This window comes from Penaeus chinensis, chromosome 43 (genome assembly GCF_019202785.1).
Source record: "Penaeus chinensis breed Huanghai No. 1 chromosome 43, ASM1920278v2, whole genome shotgun sequence".
Taxonomy (NCBI): Eukaryota; Metazoa; Arthropoda; class Malacostraca; order Decapoda; family Penaeidae; genus Penaeus; species Penaeus chinensis.
Window position 1 is genome coordinate 2,954,245 of NC_061861.1, and position 17,500 is coordinate 2,971,744.

Below are 17,500 nucleotides of genomic sequence, written 5' to 3' on the forward strand. Positions count from 1 at the left end.
CCCTCTCCTCCCTCCCCTCCCTCCCCTCCCTCTCCTCCCTCTCCTCCCTCTCCTCCCTCTCCTCCCTCCCCCTCGCTCACTCCCTTCCCCCTTCTCTCTATCCTTCCCTTTCCCTCTCTCCCTCTCTCTATCTATCTCTATCTCTCTCTCTCTCTCTCTCTCTCTCTCTCTCTCTCTCTCTCTCTCTCTCTCTCTCTCTCTCTCTCTCCCCCCCTCTCCCTCTCTCTCTCTCTCTCTCTCCCCCCCCTCTCCCTCTCCCTCTCCCTCTCCCTCCCCCTCCCCCGTCCCTCCTGAAGCGCCCTTCTTATCCAGGGAGTTCAGTGCAAGGTTATGAGCGGGGAGGGGGGTAGGGGAGGGGGGGGGGCAGGCGTGGGCGTGGGCGTGAGAGCCGCAGCCTCATAAAACTCATGAGGGCGGACTGTGACCCGGCCATTATGAGGACGCTGGACGGGAGGTGGGAGGGTGGGGATGGGGGTGCGGGGGGGGGGGTGCGAGGGTAGAGGGGGAGGAGGAAGGAGGAGGAGGAGAAAGAGAGGTGGGGGAGGGAGAAGGGGAAGGTGGGGGAGAGTGAGGGGGGAGTGGGGAAGGAGATGAAGGAAATAGAGAGATGAAAGGGAAGGGGAGGAGAGAGCGGAACGGAGAGGTAATGAGAGGGAGGGAGAGGAGGAAGGAAAGAGAAGAAGGGGGTGATGAGGAAGGAAAGAGAAGAAGGGGGTGATGAGGAAGGAAAGAGAAGAAGGGGGTGATGAGGAAGGAAAGAGAGGGGGGGAGAGGAGGAAAGCGAGGGAGGAGGGGAAGCCGGGGGGGGTGGGAGGTAGGGAGAGGGGAAGGGAAGGGGAAGGAGAAGGGGGAGAAAGAGAAGGGAGGGAAACCCTACCTTTGAGGCGGCTTCACCTACGTCACCTGCGATTCCCGGGCCGCTTGTGTGTGGGGGGGGGGTGGGGGGGCGAGTGGGCGGCCGGAATGTACAGAGTGGGGGGGGGAAGTAGGGAGAGGGGTGCAAGGGGGCGGGGTTCAAGTTTTGCCGTCGCGTGGAAGGGGAGTGTGTGTGTGTGTGTTGGGGGGGGGGGGGGTAGGTAGTTTTAGTCTGGAGTAAAATGTGGGGGGGAGGGAGAAGGGGGGGAGGGGAGGGGGCTATAGGGGGGCCGCAGGCCCTTTTCCCCCCCTTCCCCCGTGGGCGCCTCGCGTGTCCCATTCTCCCCTTTAAAGAAAAAAAATTATTATTATTTTTATTATTTAAATTTTTGCCTTTTTTCTTCTTTTTCCCCCCCCTCTTCTGCCTTTTCCTTTCCCCTTCCCTTTTTCCTCACTTTCCCCTCCCCTCTCTTTATTACTTTCCTCAACCTCCTCCCCCATTTCTCTTTTTTTTTTTTTCCCCCTTTTTTTCCTTTCCCTCTTTCCTCGTACCAATTTTTTTCCCTTTTTCTTCTTCATTTCATCTTCAGGAAAGGAAGGAAAAGAGAGGGGGAGGAAGGGGAAAGGGGGGAAGGAAGGAAGGAAGGAAGGAAGGGGGGAAAGGGAGGAAAAAAAGGGAAAAAAAGGGGAAGGGGAAAGGAAGGAAAGGGAAGGGGAAAGGGAAGGGAAAGGGAAAGGGAAGGGAAAGGGAAAGGGAAAGGGAAAAAAGGGGGGGAGGGAGGAAAGAAAAAAAAAGGAAGGAAAAGGGGGAAAGGGGGAGACAAGAGAGAGAAAAAAGAAAAGAGTTAAAAAGGGGGGAAAAAAGAAAAAAAAAGGGAAAGAAAAAGATCGGGGGGGGCCCTAATTCGTGGGGGGGGCGAGGCCCCCCTTGACCAAAAAATTTTTTTGGGTTTCCCCCGGCTCCCTTTAAAACCCGGGGTTTATCTGTTTGGGGGGGGGGGGGAAAGGGGGGGGCTTGCTTTTTTTTTCTTTTGGTCCTTTTTGGGTTTGGTTTGGAACTCCCTTTTTTTTTCGAAAATTTGGGTTTTTCTCCCTTTTTTTTATACATTTTTTTTTTTTTTTTTTTTTAAAAACCACCCCCCCTCTCTCTCTCTTTTTCCCCCCTCCTCTCTCTCTCTCTCTCTCCTTCTCTCCCCTCTCTTCCCCTCTTCCTCTCTCTCTCTTTTTCCTATCTCCTCTCTCCTCTTCTCTCTCTCTCCCGGCCCTCCTTCTTTTCCCTCTCTTTCCCCTTTTCTTTCCCCTCTCTTTTCCTCTTCTCTCGCTCCTCCCTCCTTCTCTCCCCTTCTCTCTCCCCTTCGCTCTTCCTCTCCTTCCTCCCCCTCCTTCCCCTCTCTCTCTCCCTTCCCCCCCTCTCTCGTTCCCCCTCTCTCCCCCTCCTCTCTCTCCCCTTCCCTCCCTCTCTCCTTCCCTCTCCTTCTTCCCTCTCTCTCTCCTTCCTTTTCCCCTCTCTCTCCTTCCCTCTCTCCTCCCTTCCCCCCTCTCCTTCCCCTCTCTCTCTCCTTCCTCCTCTCTCCTTCTCTCTTTTCCTCTTTCCCCCCCTCTCCCTCTTTTCTCTCTCCCCTTTTCCCTCATCTCCTTTTGGCATAAAAAAAGACTTTTTCTGCGCCGGAAATTTTGCGGACAGTATTTCTGGTGAGGTACTCCCCCCCCCCCCCCCTTGAAAAAAAAATGGGCATGAAAATTTACAAAGGAATTGATCCTGTTCGGCGGTGATAAAAAAAAAAAACTTGTAAGTCAACTTTTTTTTATTATTAGAAATACGTGGTGATTTTAACGGTACAGTAAGTCAGTGGCTTTTAGTGTTTATGAAATGGTCTTTTATTTATTTATTGGATTATATGCATACATATCGTTGCTTATCTCACGAGCCGATTTTTGCTGCAGGTATTGTGGCTGTGAGTTTTGGCATTTTAATTGTTGGCTTTGAAAGTTCATCTCGTTTTCTTGTATCGATAATATGTGTGTGTGTGTGTGTGTGTGTGTGTGTGTGTGTGTGTGTGTGTGTGTGTGTGTGTGTGTGTGTGTGTGTGTGTGTGTGTGTGTGAGTGCGTTTTCGCGTGCGTAGATACATAATTTAAATGTGTCCATGTTTATTGATATAGTAAGTTCAAGAAATGGAAGTGCAAATTGTCAAAATATTACCTATAATAATATTTTTAAGTCACTATGATTTTGTAATGATTATAATCACTGTTGTTATCAAATGGATATTGCTTTCTTGTGGATGTCAGCAATTAGTCTCACTGCAACGGTATCGAATTAAAAGCATATCAACAAAATCAACAACTTAAAGAAGTAAATCAACAAATAACGAAATAAATGAAGTGATCAAAATGAAACTCTACACAACGATGACGAACAAATAAACACAAAAATAAACATGTAAATTTATAAAGAAAAAGAAGAAGAAAGAAAAGTAAAACAAACAATAAATTACATGGAAAAAAAAGAGAGATATAACGAATAATTAAATAAACAAAGTAAAATAAAATAAAGGAAAAAAGAAAAGGAAAAGAAAAGACATATTAACGAATAAACGAAAGGAAGAAAGAAGGAGACGAGAGATGAACGAAGGAAGTCAGAGGAGGGGACTGGAGGAAGGCCGAGGAGGAAGACCAGCAGCGGCGACGCTCACTTTCCTCCGCTCGAAATACTGGTCGAGTGTCCGTGGGACTTGTCGCGCTGGAGGGAGAGGAGGGAGGGGGGAAGGGAGGGGGGAGGGGGAAGGGGGAAGGGAGGAGGGAGGGGGGAAGGGTTGAAGGGGGGAAGGGTTGGGGAGGGGGAAGGGTTGGAGTGGGGGAGGAGGAGGTCAAGAGGGAGGGAGAGGTAAGTGGAGGAAAGGGTAGAAGAAGGGAGGGGGAGGTAGGAGGAAAGGAAGGGTAGGAAGAGAGGGATAAGGGAAAGGGAGGGGAGGAGGAGAGATGTGGAGATAAGTAGGGGGAAGAAGATAGAAGGGGAAGGGGGAGGGGGGGGGAGGTGGAAGGCGGAGACGAATACAAAAAAAAAAAACGATGGAAAAGGAGGGAAAGAAGTGGGAGGAAGAAAAGGAGGAGGGAAAGAAGAAGGGGAGAGGGCGGGGGGCAAAGGTGCTTGAGGTGTCTGTGTAATTTTAAAGGTTGGTTTGCCTGTTTGCTTGTTTGACCACCGCGGCGGCGTCCTCGGGCGCACGTCAGGGTCCCTGCTTTAGTCTAAGCCCCTTTTCCTTCCCCTACAGAGCGCCCTTTTGGAGGAGGTGAGCGGCTGCTCGGCGAGGCTCGTGCGCACCCTGGTGGGGGGATCGGCGCCCCCGCAGCCTCCTTCCGCCGCCGCCGCCGCCGCCGCCGCGCCCTCTGCGTCGACCTCTGCCGGGCCTTCTTCGGCGCCTGCTCCGCCGAGCTCCAGGATCGAGGACGGCGAGACGGCGTTCACGCAGGCGCTCGTCACCATCATCTACGAGTACCTGTCTGTCGGGAAGCCGCAGGCCATCACCAACTGGTTGGCGGCGCTGCAGGTGGGTGGGCGAAGGGCCCCGCCGTTTGGTGCCGGGAAATCAGGAAACTGGTTATTCCCTCGTTGTTCATTCACAAAGGCAAATGAAGGTTTTAATCGTTTCCTGAGGCACCATGTTGTATATCAGGGAAAGTGTGGTTTATAAATCCATACACTTTACTGTTTTGAGATGTGGAAGCATCTTTTTTTGTGTTTTTAGCTTATTGGTACATGGAAAGTGTGCAGGAGAATAATAACAGTAGCTGTTGGTGCGGAAGACATTTGAAAATAAGCAAGGCTTTCTCACTTTTTCTCCTTCCTCCCCTTCGTTCTTTCTCTTTTTATTCCCTCTCTCTTTCCTTCGTTTTTTTTCCATCATTCCTTTCATTTCCTTATCCCCTCCCTCCCTTCCTTATCCTTTTCTCCCTCCCTCTCTCTTTCCTTATCCCTTACCTCCCTCCCTACCTTATTCCTTTCCCCCCTCCCTCCTTCCTTATCCCTTCCCTCTTTTCCATTTTCCTTTCCTTGTCCCCCTTTCCCTTTTCTTTCTTCCTTCCTCTTTCCTCGCACATTCCCGTCTCCCCTCCTGAGAGAGGGAGAGATTGATTGATTGATTGATTGATTGATTGATTGATTTCCCTGAACATAACGCCCTGAGGCCTCCTCTTCCCCCTCAGGGCGTGCGTCGCATCTCAGTGCTGAGCCAGCGCGCCGGCCTCCTGCTGTGGCAAGTGAAGCTGATTTCCCGGGCCGCCCACTTCCTCTACTCCCTCTCCTCCGCCTCCTGCTCCTGTTCGTCAGCCGGGGAGTCCCTATCGCCGATGGAAGTCACGTCGCCGACCGTCAACAGCAGCAGCGTCGAGCCCAGTCCGCTGGTGTCGGCTGAGCAGGCACTCTCCCTCGGGAAGCGCCTCGAGATGCTCACGGACTCGTGGCTGGAAGGTGGGTGAGGGTGAGGGTGAGGGTGAGGGTGAGGGTGAGGGTGAGGGGGGAAGGGGGAAGGGAGGGGGGAGGGGGAAGGGGGAAGGGAGGAGGGAGGGGGGAAGGGTTGAAGGGGGGAAGGGTTGGGGAGGGGGAAGGGTTGGAGTGGGGGAGGAGGAGGTCAAGAGCGAGGGAGAGGTAAGTGGAGGAAAGGGTAGAAGAAGGGAGGGGGAGGTAGGAGGAAAGGAAGGGTAGGAAGAGAGGGATAAGGGGAAGGGAGGTGAGGAGGAGAGATGTGGAGATAAGTAGGGGGAAGAAGATAGAAGGGGAAGGGGGAGGGGGGGGAGGTGGAAGGCGGAGACGAATACAAAAAAAAAAAAACGATGGAAAAGGAGGGAAAGAAGTGGGAGGAAGAAAAGGAGGAGGGAAAGAAGAAGGGGAGAGGGCGGGGGGCAAAGGTGCTTGAGGTGTCTGTGTAATTTTAAAGGTTGGTTTGCCTGTTTGCTTGTTTGACCACCGCGGCGGCGTCCTCGGGCGCACGTCAGGGTCCCTGCTTTAGTCTAAGCCCCTTTTCCTTCCCCTACAGAGCGCCCTTTTGGAGGAGGTGAGCGGCTGCTCGGCGAGGCTCGTGCGCACCCTGGTGGGGGGATCGGCGCCCCCGCAGCCTCCTTCCGCCGCCGCCGCCGCCGCCGCCGCCGCCGCCGCCGCCGCGCCCTCTGCGTCGACCTCTGCTGGGCCTTCTTCGGCGCCTGCTCCGCCGAGCTCCAGGATCGAGGACGGCGAGACGGCGTTCACGCAGGCGCTCGTCACCATCATCTACGAGTACCTGTCTGTCGGGAAGCCGCAGGCCATCACCAACTGGTTGGCGGCGCTGCAGGTGGGTGGGCGAAGGGCCCCGCCGTTTGGTGCCGGGAAATCAGGAAACTGGTTATTCCCTCGTTGTTCATTCACAAAGGCAAATGAAGGTTTTAATCGTTTCCTGAGGCACCATGTTGTATATCAGGGAAAGTGTGGTTTATAAATCCATACACTTTACTGTTTTGAGATGTGGAAGCATCTTTTTTGTGTTTTTAGCTTATTGGTACATGGAAAGTGTGCAGGAGAATAATAACAGTAGCTGTTGGTGCGGAAGACATTTGAAAATAAGCAAGGCTTTCTCACTTTTTCTCCTTCCTCCCCTTCGTTCTTTCTCTTTTTATTCCCTCTCTCTTTCCTTCGTTTTTTTTCCATCATTCCTTTCATTTCCTTATCCCCTCCCTCCCTTCCTTATCCTTTTCTCCCTCCCTCTCTCTTTCCTTATCCCTTACCTCCCTCCCTACCTTATTCCTTTCCCCCCTCCCTCCTTCCTTAGCCCTTCCCTCTTTTCCATTTTCCTTTCCTTGTCCCCCTTTCCCTTTTCTTTCTTCCTTCCTCTTTCCTCGCACATTCCCGTCTCCCCTCCTGAGAGAGGGAGAGATAGATTGATTGATTGATTGATTGATTGATTTCCCTGAACATAACGCCCTGAGGCCTCCTCTTCCCCCTCAGGGCGTGCGTCGCATCTCAGTGCTGAGCCAGCGCGCCGGCCTCCTGCTGTGGCAAGTGAAGCTGATTTCCCGGGCCGCCCACTTCCTCTACTCCCTCTCCTCCGCCTCCTGCTCCTGTTCGTCAGCCGGGGAGTCCCTATCGCCGATGGAAGTCACGTCGCCGACCGTCAACAGCAGCAGCGTCGAGCCCAGTCCGCTGGTGTCGGCTGAGCAGGCACTCTCCCTCGGGAAGCGCCTCGAGATGCTCACGGACTCGTGGCTGGAAGGTGGGTGAGGGTGAGGGTGAGGGTGAGGGTGAGGGTGAGGGTGAGGGTGAGGGTGAGGGTGAGGGTGAGGGTGAGGGTGAGGGTGAGGGTGAGGGTGAGGGTGAGGGGGAAGGGGGAAGGTTGGTGGGCTGGTGGGTTGGTGGGCTGGTAGGCTGGTAGGGGAAGCCAGGGGAAGGTAGGATAGGACAGATAGGGTATGGTAGGGTTGGGTAGATAGGGTGGGTAAGTAGTTCAGATAGGTGTAAGGATGAGATATATGCCATAATTAATAATTATAATAATAATGATGATGATTGATCATGTTTATCCCCTTCATTAACCCCTTCAGAAGTGTCACAAGAGGTGGTCCGGTACCTTCGTGGAGAGCAGGAGAGGCAGTACTCGGCAAAATGTGCCTTCACTCTGGTGATGCGAGACCTCCCTCTGCCCTTGCCTCTCCTTGGTGCCGAAGGTGAGGAGATGGCAAATGTGGCTGTGGGTGTGAGTGAGAGTGAAATAGGGCGAGTGTGAATGAGTTTGTAAGTGTGAGTGAAGTTGGGCGTGTGTGAGTGAGAGTATAGGAGTGCAAATGAGTGCGAGTTTTAGTATTAGTGTTCAGGGAAGAGAGCATGAACACGAGTGTAGGTATGTAAGAGTGTTTATATATTTGTGTCATATTTAATTTTGTGTTGGTAATGCTGATGATCTCTCTCTAAGAACTGGTCCTCATCTCAAAATTCTATACAAGAAGACTGTCTCAAGGAATTTATAGATTAGAGTTTTGCCTATGTAACTCATCTTTACAATCCTTTTATTCTAATATATTATTCCTCGCTTTGTAGACTTAACAGATCCAATAACATTACTGGCTGCCCTGCAAAAGGCCAGAGTACCTTCCACTGCCATTCCACCGCTCGTCACAATGTTGTTTTCATCAGCGTAAACTTTGGTTTGGTAAGACATTTTATTTTTCATTCTGCATACAGATGAAGAGGTAGTTTAAATAAATCTGAAAATATGACTGAAGCATTTTGTGTGTAACTTTGTGAAAAAAAAATATATATATTTTCTTCTTTTCTTTTTACAGAATTAATGAGGGACACCAGCAACAGCAATATAGTATAGAACTCATCATATATATGAATTTTCAAAATTTATCAACTTTTAAATCAACATTTTTCACAGGGAAATCAGCAAGTTATATATTATTGTTATGTAATGAAGATACTTCTTTACTTTTTATAATTAAAAATAACGGATGTAAACTTATTTTTTCCTTATCCATAAAAAAAATAAAAATAATAAAAAAAATCAACCATGATTAAACAAATTTTGTTATTGTGAATACAAACCTGGGTTATGGAGGTACTTACATAACATATGGCAACTTTTAGCTTTAAGATAACTAATAACCCAGAACTTCCTATTCTGAACTCATAATTTATTTTATTTAGAAAAAAAATTCTGCCAGTGGTGTATTCAAAATTATTCAATAAGGCAGTGTTTGTAAATTTCCAGAATGGTTAATGGTCAAAACAGATAAATATGCCAGACATCAAAGGTCATATAGCATTATGATAAAGTATGTGGAATAAAGGAGTTAATAATTAGGATAAGTGGACAGAAGGAGGAAAAAGGAAAAGGGGAGAAGAAAAGACCAAATAAAATTTGATGAGGTGAGGCTGAGGACCAAGGTAAGGGATCCTCTACCTTGGTCTCAGTCCCCATCTCCTAAGCCCCACAACAACAACGAGCAAAGGACTGTGGGGGGGTTCTGAACTTATAAGGTTCCCAATACTTTTCAAATTTTGAATATAGTAAACTTTAAAGTTTAGCAAATTATTTTAAAAATAGTTTTTTTTCCTTCGTTTCTGTGGAAAGGTGTCCCCTAGGATTATAAAAGAAGAAAAAAGTCAAATCATGTATGCATCTTTAATATTTGTATTATCTTCCCTTTCTCCAACTCAGTGTTAAGTGTCAAGGCAATAAAATGATCAGACTTTTCACATAGGAATTAGTCCATGTCATTTTGAAAATAGTTTTCACAAAGGAATGAGTCCATGTCATTTTGAAAATAGTTTTCACCAGTTCTTATTGTAAGAATCAAGTGGCAAGTTAATTTTCTTAATAGTATACTTTATCATAATAAAGTAAATTAACAGTACTAATATCTTTTTTTTAGCAACGACAACAGTTCTAAAATTTAGCAATCACAAACAATCATCATCTCTTCAATTTCTATGTTCACTCTCCTTTGGTAGTAATGTACAACCTTTATTTACTATAATTTGTACATTAATTAAAGCTCTGACATCATCAAATATACATTTTCTGTAAGTAGAGTCTGGATTTTTTTTCCAGTTTTTCTACAGCTGCTCTTTAAGTAATAAAGTTTATATAATCAACAGAACCCCACATGATAAAAAAAAAAAAAAAAAAAACTTACTCTGTACTGTATGTACTACATGAACTCTGAACTCTATCAAGTTTGAATGTCACATATGTTATAAAGATGATTTACCTTGTCTCTTTCATAGTGTTTACTTTGTAAAGATACAGAGCAATATAACATTAGATTTTCTTTTTATTTTCCCCATCTTTGAAAGTACTCCAAATTTCTTACTTTTTCTTGAGCCAGCAACTTCTTGCCTGTGCACTCTAAATTCCATAATAAACCTTTCATCAAATTAATGAACATCATATTTTCCCCTGAAGACCTCAGGCGTTAAGTCTAAAGTGCATGAACTTCTCTCTGGAGCTTCGGCTCACTGATGTCCTCCTGGTAGTAACTGCTCACCGAACTTGTGTACAATTCATGTTTTGTATTGACAGGGTATTCCATGTTCAAAACTGTAAGAGGATTAATCTTATGTTACCAAGGTGTGTATGTCTGACTTTTATGTTTATTACTGACACGACTTTGGCAAGTGGGTGAAAAAGAGGCAATTCTTATCACTTCATTTTGGGGAGTTAGGCAATGTGTAAGTAAAACATCCTACACTTATTGTCATCTTTGTGCATGAGCAAGTGTTATTAATGTTATTAATCAAGAAAATAATAAAAAACAACAAAGTCTGTACTACGGGGCTGCTTGTGGGAATTTAGGTGATCCCATGATTCAGTATTTTGTTTAAATATGGTAAAGTACTAGTTAATACAAATGTATTTTAGTGACATCCAAGTTCTTGTTTTTGAAGTATAATCTCACAACACATGCTATAAATCAGTGAAATTAAACAAATCTGTATTTACCTGTAATAACAAGTCTGTAGAACTGCGTGTTTCAACTTGTATATATACCTTTATAAGCATCAGCTGTTCTTGAATATCAAAGTGTATAACAAATGCTTCTATATACTGTAAGTGCAATTCTAAGTGTATTCATTAAGATCTCCCCAACACTATGCCGTTATACACCATGCACAATGGTGTCGTTATAACTAATATACTAGCTTTGCTAAATTACCTCAATGTTATCACAACACAAAAAATCATTACATATAAGTGCTCATTGCAATAGCTAACACCTTGTGTTTTCTCATTCATGCAGCATTAAATACTACTACAGTTCATGCACAGAGACAAGACATAAAATCCTACTGTAAGCACCTGCCTCTGGATACATTCCCGCTGTTACTTGTATGTGCTGGTGACCAATGTCTGCTCCAACGTAGATATTTGTACTCCTGCTTCCACCTATGGTACATCCTTGTAGACATACAATTTCTTGTTGCTGCTGTAAAACCTCAACAAGCATGCTTTAGTTGTTACTTGGCACACTACATTCATGCAAAATGTATTACTTGTATTTCATGCATAGATTTATTTTGGAATTGTACCCACATGATACATGCAATTACTAAATGTACTACAGAATAGCAAAAATTATGTTATATGGTGTGCTATAGTTATTTTGTATAAGCTCTAGTGTTTAGCAGTGCAACAACAAAATTAATTACAATAATCTACATAGAGGAAAAAAACAGTACAATGTAAAGGTGAAATAAGCTTCATTAATTACTACTTTGGTGTTTAGATTTTGCACTTTTTGATGCCAGACACTGTTTGATGTTACCTCCAGTAACTTTTTTTTTCAGTGTGTCCCTTTCAGGGAAATGCAGAAACAAAATGTCTATAAGACACAAAACTGCAGAATGATACATTTATTTTACTTTATTGTGCTCAGTATAAGCTTTTCTATGAGGCAAGGATATTCTTTTAACATGGCCTATTAACCCTCTTCACTACTATACTTTACCATAGTGCTATATGACCTTGATGTCTAGCACATTTATTTGTTTTAACCATTAACCATTACCATGGCCTACACTATGCTGCTAAATTTCTCAATTTCATGGTTTAAGGCTGATTATTTTCCAACCACTGAGGATTTCTTTTTGTAAATTTGATTTTCAAAATGCGGCAAAAGCAACTGGCCGGCAGCTTAATACCTATTTGGCAGAAATCAAGGCAAACAAAATAAACCAATTCAGCTCCTGTAATTTGAAATATATTCCTCTCTTCACATGATTAGTATCCTCCTAATCATTGGTCATATGTTACATTTCTTTGTTTAACAGATGCTACAACCTTGCAATAACATCCGATCCACAAGAAAGATTTTGGGACCAACTATGAAAATCCTTTCAGAGAATTCCTCAACTGTAGTCTCAAATTTATTAATAGATTAACCTAGTAATGCTACTTTCATTCCATGACTCCTGTCATTAATTGTATCTGCATCAGGAACAGCAATCGCAGACCCAAAATGGGAGATGAATAAAAAAAAAAAATATTTCCTTAGAATTTAAAAATTTATTTAACCATTATATTGATAGACATTCTCCTGAAATCTCCTTGTACAACTTACAAAGTGCTTATAACACATTGGATTCCCAATATAATCTTTTGGAATATTTATTAAATACTGGGAGCATATCAATAAAATCATATTAATTTTCAGTAATCAGTTACAATATGAAATCTGATACAATATAATGTACAAAGAAAAAAATTTAATATTGATTTTTTTTTTTTTTTCCTACACAACTCTTTGCAGTCTTATTTTTATTTCCTATTTTATGTTAATATTTTCAGATCTAAATAAAATCTACATCAACTCTAATACAACCACTGAAAGAGTCTCCTTTTCACAGCATGTATTTTTTTTCCTTTTAAGATTACCTGTATGACTTGCTATTCACAAGTTCGAGTGTCCATGAGGAATTAAATATAAAAACCTTCATGTCCATAGATCATTTTCAAGACAATAATAATGACATCCATAATAATAATCATAATCATAATAAGGATAATATAATATCAAATTAATGAGGACCATGATGACGATGATAATGGTAACAATAATGATAATAATAATAACCATATAAAAAAAAGAGAAATCTATCAATACACAGTACACTGGTAACCTTTTGTTTGCAAAAAGGAATGAACAGGAATGTCAACAATGAAAACTGGGCCAGCAAAACTAAATCATCACTAGTTGTTTCTTGTTTGAGAAAGAGAGCTTGTCATACTGCTTTTAGGCAACACAGTATATTGGTAGATTAGATTTTGCGCATCACAAATGGAGTGACGTAAGAGAAGCAGATCAAATCTTTCAACAGTATTTTGTACAACAGCTCTTAGCTACAGTGAGTGAGTACTTACATTTTTTTTTTTTTTGCCATTTTTTTCAAATTTACAAAACAAATATAGTATATATGTGAATGGAATTTATTTATAGTTAAGTAGAAACTAATTTGTGACAAAATATATTATTCATTCTTCAAAGGCAATGAAAGAAAAAAGACAAAATGATGAAACAGAAACAGAGGAATATTCTAATTAAAGGCAAAATACAAAATGTGCTTTTGTAAAGCCACAAACATTATATAGGATGGAAAGAATATAAAATAAAAAGATAAATCCTTCCTTGTCTCATTTTCTTTATCAATGCATATTTGGAGAAAAAGGAAAGATGAGAACTAATTGGCAAAATGAATGAATGAGCAATCAAAAGACTGCAAGAGAACTCAACCTCCTTTACAACCCAATATTATGCTTTGTGACGACATTAAACCTGATGGTAGCAATTAAATTTTCAGCTGCCTCTGTTGTTGTGATGTGATACCACATAACTGACATTTGCTGTCTCTTAACACTTAAGAACAACTTTTTACCTAAAGTTACATATGCATGTTATGTTACAAGACTGCACTGTAGACGAAACTTACCCAAACGTTTCTTTACCAACAGAAAATTATCACATGAGTGCCTGCAACAATATTGCTATCCAAATATCCAAACATTTAGTCTAGTTTACATTCATTTATCATCCATATTGTGAACTACAAGTGAAGGTGTTACATAATGACGTACGTGCAGGGAATCCAACTATCACTGGCTATCATCACTGACCTAGCCTGCGTCAACCTGATGTTTTTATCACTAACAGCAAGTTTCCATGAGGCCTAACTTCACAAGAGATAATAAGTGATGATTCTGTGTCTCTACTCCACAATATGGAAAATTAAAAACAGCATTTGATATTCAGGCTCAATCGATTGTGCATATTCTACGGAAATCACTGGGCGAGTGCAATTCCCACCCTTCTCCATCACTTACTCTCTCAATGGATATATATACGTCTCTACGTACAGGTTTTAGTTAATTTATCCAAGGTGCTGAGTTACTGGACCCTATTTTCCAACTACTAATCAGAAAAGAGATGAAAACTTCTCAGTGTTTCCTGGCTTTTAAAGGAAAAAAATCAATCAATCAATCAAATCAAATAAATAAAAAATAAATACAAAAAAATGGATATACAAGCCTTCTGAGCTCTAAAAAGGGGAAAACAAGGGCAAATAGCTACACCATTATGGAGCCAGAAAACAGTGATGTTATTTCACTGATTAGATGCACGTATATTGTCACAATGACTTTGGACCTCAACCATGCACATCTATCATCCACACCAGCAAAATGCAGGTGATACATGTACATACATATACTGTACATGTCATTAATCTTGTTTCACTCTTTGACTGGGAATGGTAAAAAAATACAGTCCAATATGAAATTACAAAAACATTCTACAGATTTACCTTATGATGTGCCACTTAAATTACTTTTCTTGCATATTATGAGAACAATGTACTTGAGTACATAATACTGCTTCAAAGTTTTGTCAAAAAAATAAAAAGAGAGGGTTATTGTGTTAAAAAGAAACATGGATATGTTTTTTTTGTTTCTTCAGTTAGGCAATGTAGACAACATTAATCTATTCTCTAGGATACAAAAGCACGACAAAAGTCTCACTAATCATCAGGATTGCTTAAGTAGGCTTTCAGAAACAACAACAAAAGACAAGAGAAAAAGGTCAATAAAAATAAATTATCCAAATGTAAAAAAGAAAAAAAAGTGGGAAGGAAGAATTCTTTAAAAAAAGAGAGCAAAAACATTTAAAACCTAAATCTTGAAAAAAAATTGATGATAATAACAAAATAAAAGCATTTAATGACCACTTGTCACAGGCACCCTTGCGCTCGACACTGAAAAAGGCCTTTGGTGCATGGTCCATCTCCTGCCCTGCTTCCCCTCAGACTTATTCTTGATATATATATTTATATATATACACGAAGCACTCACACGCTTATCACACAGCAAGATTTATGCCTGAAGAAACATCTACAAATAAATACTAAAAGATGCAAATATAATGGGATAATGAGCATTTTTTTCTTGTTTTCTTTTTCGCCGCCAATGCTATCTACGTTGAGGCCTTTACCAAATGGGCTCCTGAATTCGGTCCCTTGAATTTTGGAATTATTGCACAGAGGCACATTGAATATTTGAGTATTTCTATTTCCGCATCCAGTCTCCAAATATATGCTTGATGAAGGCGCAGTTCCCCTAAATGATACTCGAAGGAGAATTAAACTGGGACATTAAAACAAAATGTTACTATACCACGATGGTAGTAAATCTGTTGACTGGACCCATAAAAAGCATACAGTATAGAATCATGGAAATGCTAGCTGTTTTAACACAGCATATACAATTCTAACAACACATCTGGAATGTTGCATGAAGAGAAACTTAAAAACCAACAATGTCCACAATAAAAAATGATATCTGTCAACAAATAAAAAAGAGGAAAAAAAAGAAGGAAAATAAAACTAGTGATTTACATCCTAGACCTCACACAGCTAGCAAACACTGGAACCTACAAAAATAAGGCCATTCGTTTGACCTTGACCTTGGTTGGCAAAGTTGATGAAACTGGGTTGATGGCATAACTGTACAATGAATAAGCCAGTCACACCACCATGTTAGTATTAACAGTCGTGGGGGCCCTGCAGGTTGCTGCAACTCTGCTTGCCCTCCAGGACCTACTGGCCAATCACCAAGAGGAAAGGGGAAAAATAAGGAAGACTAGAACAGGAGTCATACAAAAATATCCTAGAATTGGCTCTCTAATAACAGGAGTGACAGATCATCTAGAAACACCAATTCTATTAAGTACACTTACTAATAATGAGCCCGCAGCTCTTACAGTCACCCGCACATGCACACATACTTGATCACTCACACTTCAACCAACAATGTTTTAACATGACTTGGACTTCTCTCTACTCTGGCAAAAGTGTCAATTTACACAGATCTGAGAACTTTCAAACAGCAGACAACAGTAATATCTGTATTCATATTGCTGACTTTTCTTACAATAAAATTCAATTCAGTATTCTAAATAAACTCAAATTTATAATCTTCTCTACAAGTCCAGTGTACCAATAGCTATATACATATATAACCAACCAAGCTCGGAGTCAGAAGCCCAGGATGCTGAACTTGTACTTATAAGAGACCTTCACTGTATTCTGGACTATCTAGCGTGATGGGGCGGGATCGAGCTGTCTGCAGCTTCGGCAGTGAAGGAGATATGGGGGCTGAGGAAGGTCTCATCCGAGGAGAGATGTCCTGCGTGAAGCTCGTCTCCTGAAGTGTGGTGGAGAGATCTGATGAATCGTCCAGAACCGATGACGTGAAGCTTTGGGAGGGAAGATCTTGGGAGTCGGCAGAATTTCGCGAGGAGGTATTTGGTCCCGAAGACAGCCCTCTCGGGGAGGAGAGAGCTTCGTCCCTGTCGACGCGAATGGTGATCCTGTTGGGATCGTCGGGGCTCGAAGTAATGTACTTAGGGTGTTCTCCTGCAGGCGGAGTTCTGGGGGCTTGAGATTTTGATGCTGTTGATTCTGTGTTCCCTGAGTATGGCACGAAGATACGTACTGTGTCAGGTGTCTCCGTGGCCTTAGGCGTAGCGGGCTCAGATTGCAGGGCCTCACCGTCTTGCAAGGTCGTCTGACTCACAGACAAACAGGACGGCCTTGGGGTAGATGGGCTGTGCGGGGGGCTACCCGCCAAGCCATTATGCACGACTTCACCTTCACTCTGAATAGACCTTGCATCACTATGAACATCGCCATTGGTCTGCGTAGGCAGCGACTGGGATGGCGAATGGTTGTTGGAGTGTCTGAACTTCTCTGTGGGAGACCTTGGGGAGCGCACTGACTGCACAGACCGGGTGTCTGGAGAGATGAGGGAGCGGCCGGACTGAATGGAAGCTGCGTCCATGTCACCACGCCTGGCTAGGGTGACCGAGGAGAGGGTGGAGAGGTCCGCCGCTGAGGTAAGAGATGTGTTGGCAAGGGAGGCCCGGGACCCTCCGACCCCACCCAGGCTGCTCACTTCATCAATGCTGCACTCCAGTGAATACCGCGACCCTGTAGCCGCAGCCAGCATTGGATCAGAACAATTTCTATTTGGCCATGCATTAAAATTACATCACATCCAATAGACAGATTTTGGACTTCTTCAATAACGAAAGAATTATGCCATTTCATTGACTCATATAAATTCCAATAAGTATTCCAATGACTGGAGTACAAGCATCCATGAAGAGACTATAAAAAAATACCAAAATCCTGGAAGAACTTTTGATCTTTTAAAGAAACAGATGTCAATTCTCTTTTAGAAGTCCCTTATCAATATCAACAATATCACTAACAATGACAGTTAATCAACAAAACACATTGTCATACTTACACAGCACAAATTTGAGCAAATCTGCATCTTTAAGGAGAAGCAAGACAACAAGGTCATTGTAGTACAAGTAAAGCTGCCTTGTCCTTCACAAGTGTACATGCAAGCAACCAGTGCTAAATATTCACAGCATATGACGCACAGGCCCCATAACAAGACATACACATAAACACACACACTTGCAAAATACATGCACGCAAAAACTCACACACACACACACACACACTCGCACACACAAATATCTATACAAACAGAAACCATGCACTAGTTCAATCTACTGATTTTCAATATTTATTAACAATAATCCATATGAACCAAGTT

The 17,500-nt window shown here is 43.0% G+C and overlaps 2 protein-coding genes across 3 annotated transcripts in view; one reads left to right on the top strand and one right to left on the bottom strand.

Moving 5' to 3' along the window:
• LOC125048213 (anaphase-promoting complex subunit 1-like) overlaps positions 1-8,340 on the top strand; it is a 47,954-nt gene extending 39,614 nt beyond the window's left edge. Inside the window, exons 15-19 of the mRNA XM_047646784.1 lie at positions 4,130-4,405; positions 5,061-5,325; positions 7,425-7,547; positions 7,918-8,029; positions 8,163-8,340. Coding sequence (XP_047502740.1) covers positions 4,130-4,405; positions 5,061-5,325; positions 7,425-7,547; positions 7,918-8,018 — 765 coding nt within the window. The 3' untranslated portion in view covers positions 8,019-8,029; positions 8,163-8,340. The remainder of the gene's footprint in view (positions 1-4,129; positions 4,406-5,060; positions 5,326-7,424; positions 7,548-7,917; positions 8,030-8,162) is intronic.
• A 3,528-nt stretch (positions 8,341-11,868) lies between these two features.
• The window catches only part of LOC125024524 (USP6 N-terminal-like protein), a 23,094-nt gene continuing 17,462 nt past the window's right edge, over positions 11,869-17,500 (bottom strand). For both annotated transcript variants that reach the window (XM_047612319.1, XM_047612318.1), the window contains exon 10: positions 11,869-16,860. In XM_047612319.1, the coding sequence (XP_047468275.1) occupies positions 15,935-16,860 (926 nt within the window). In that variant the 3' untranslated portion in view covers positions 11,869-15,934. The remainder of the gene's footprint in view (positions 16,861-17,500) is intronic.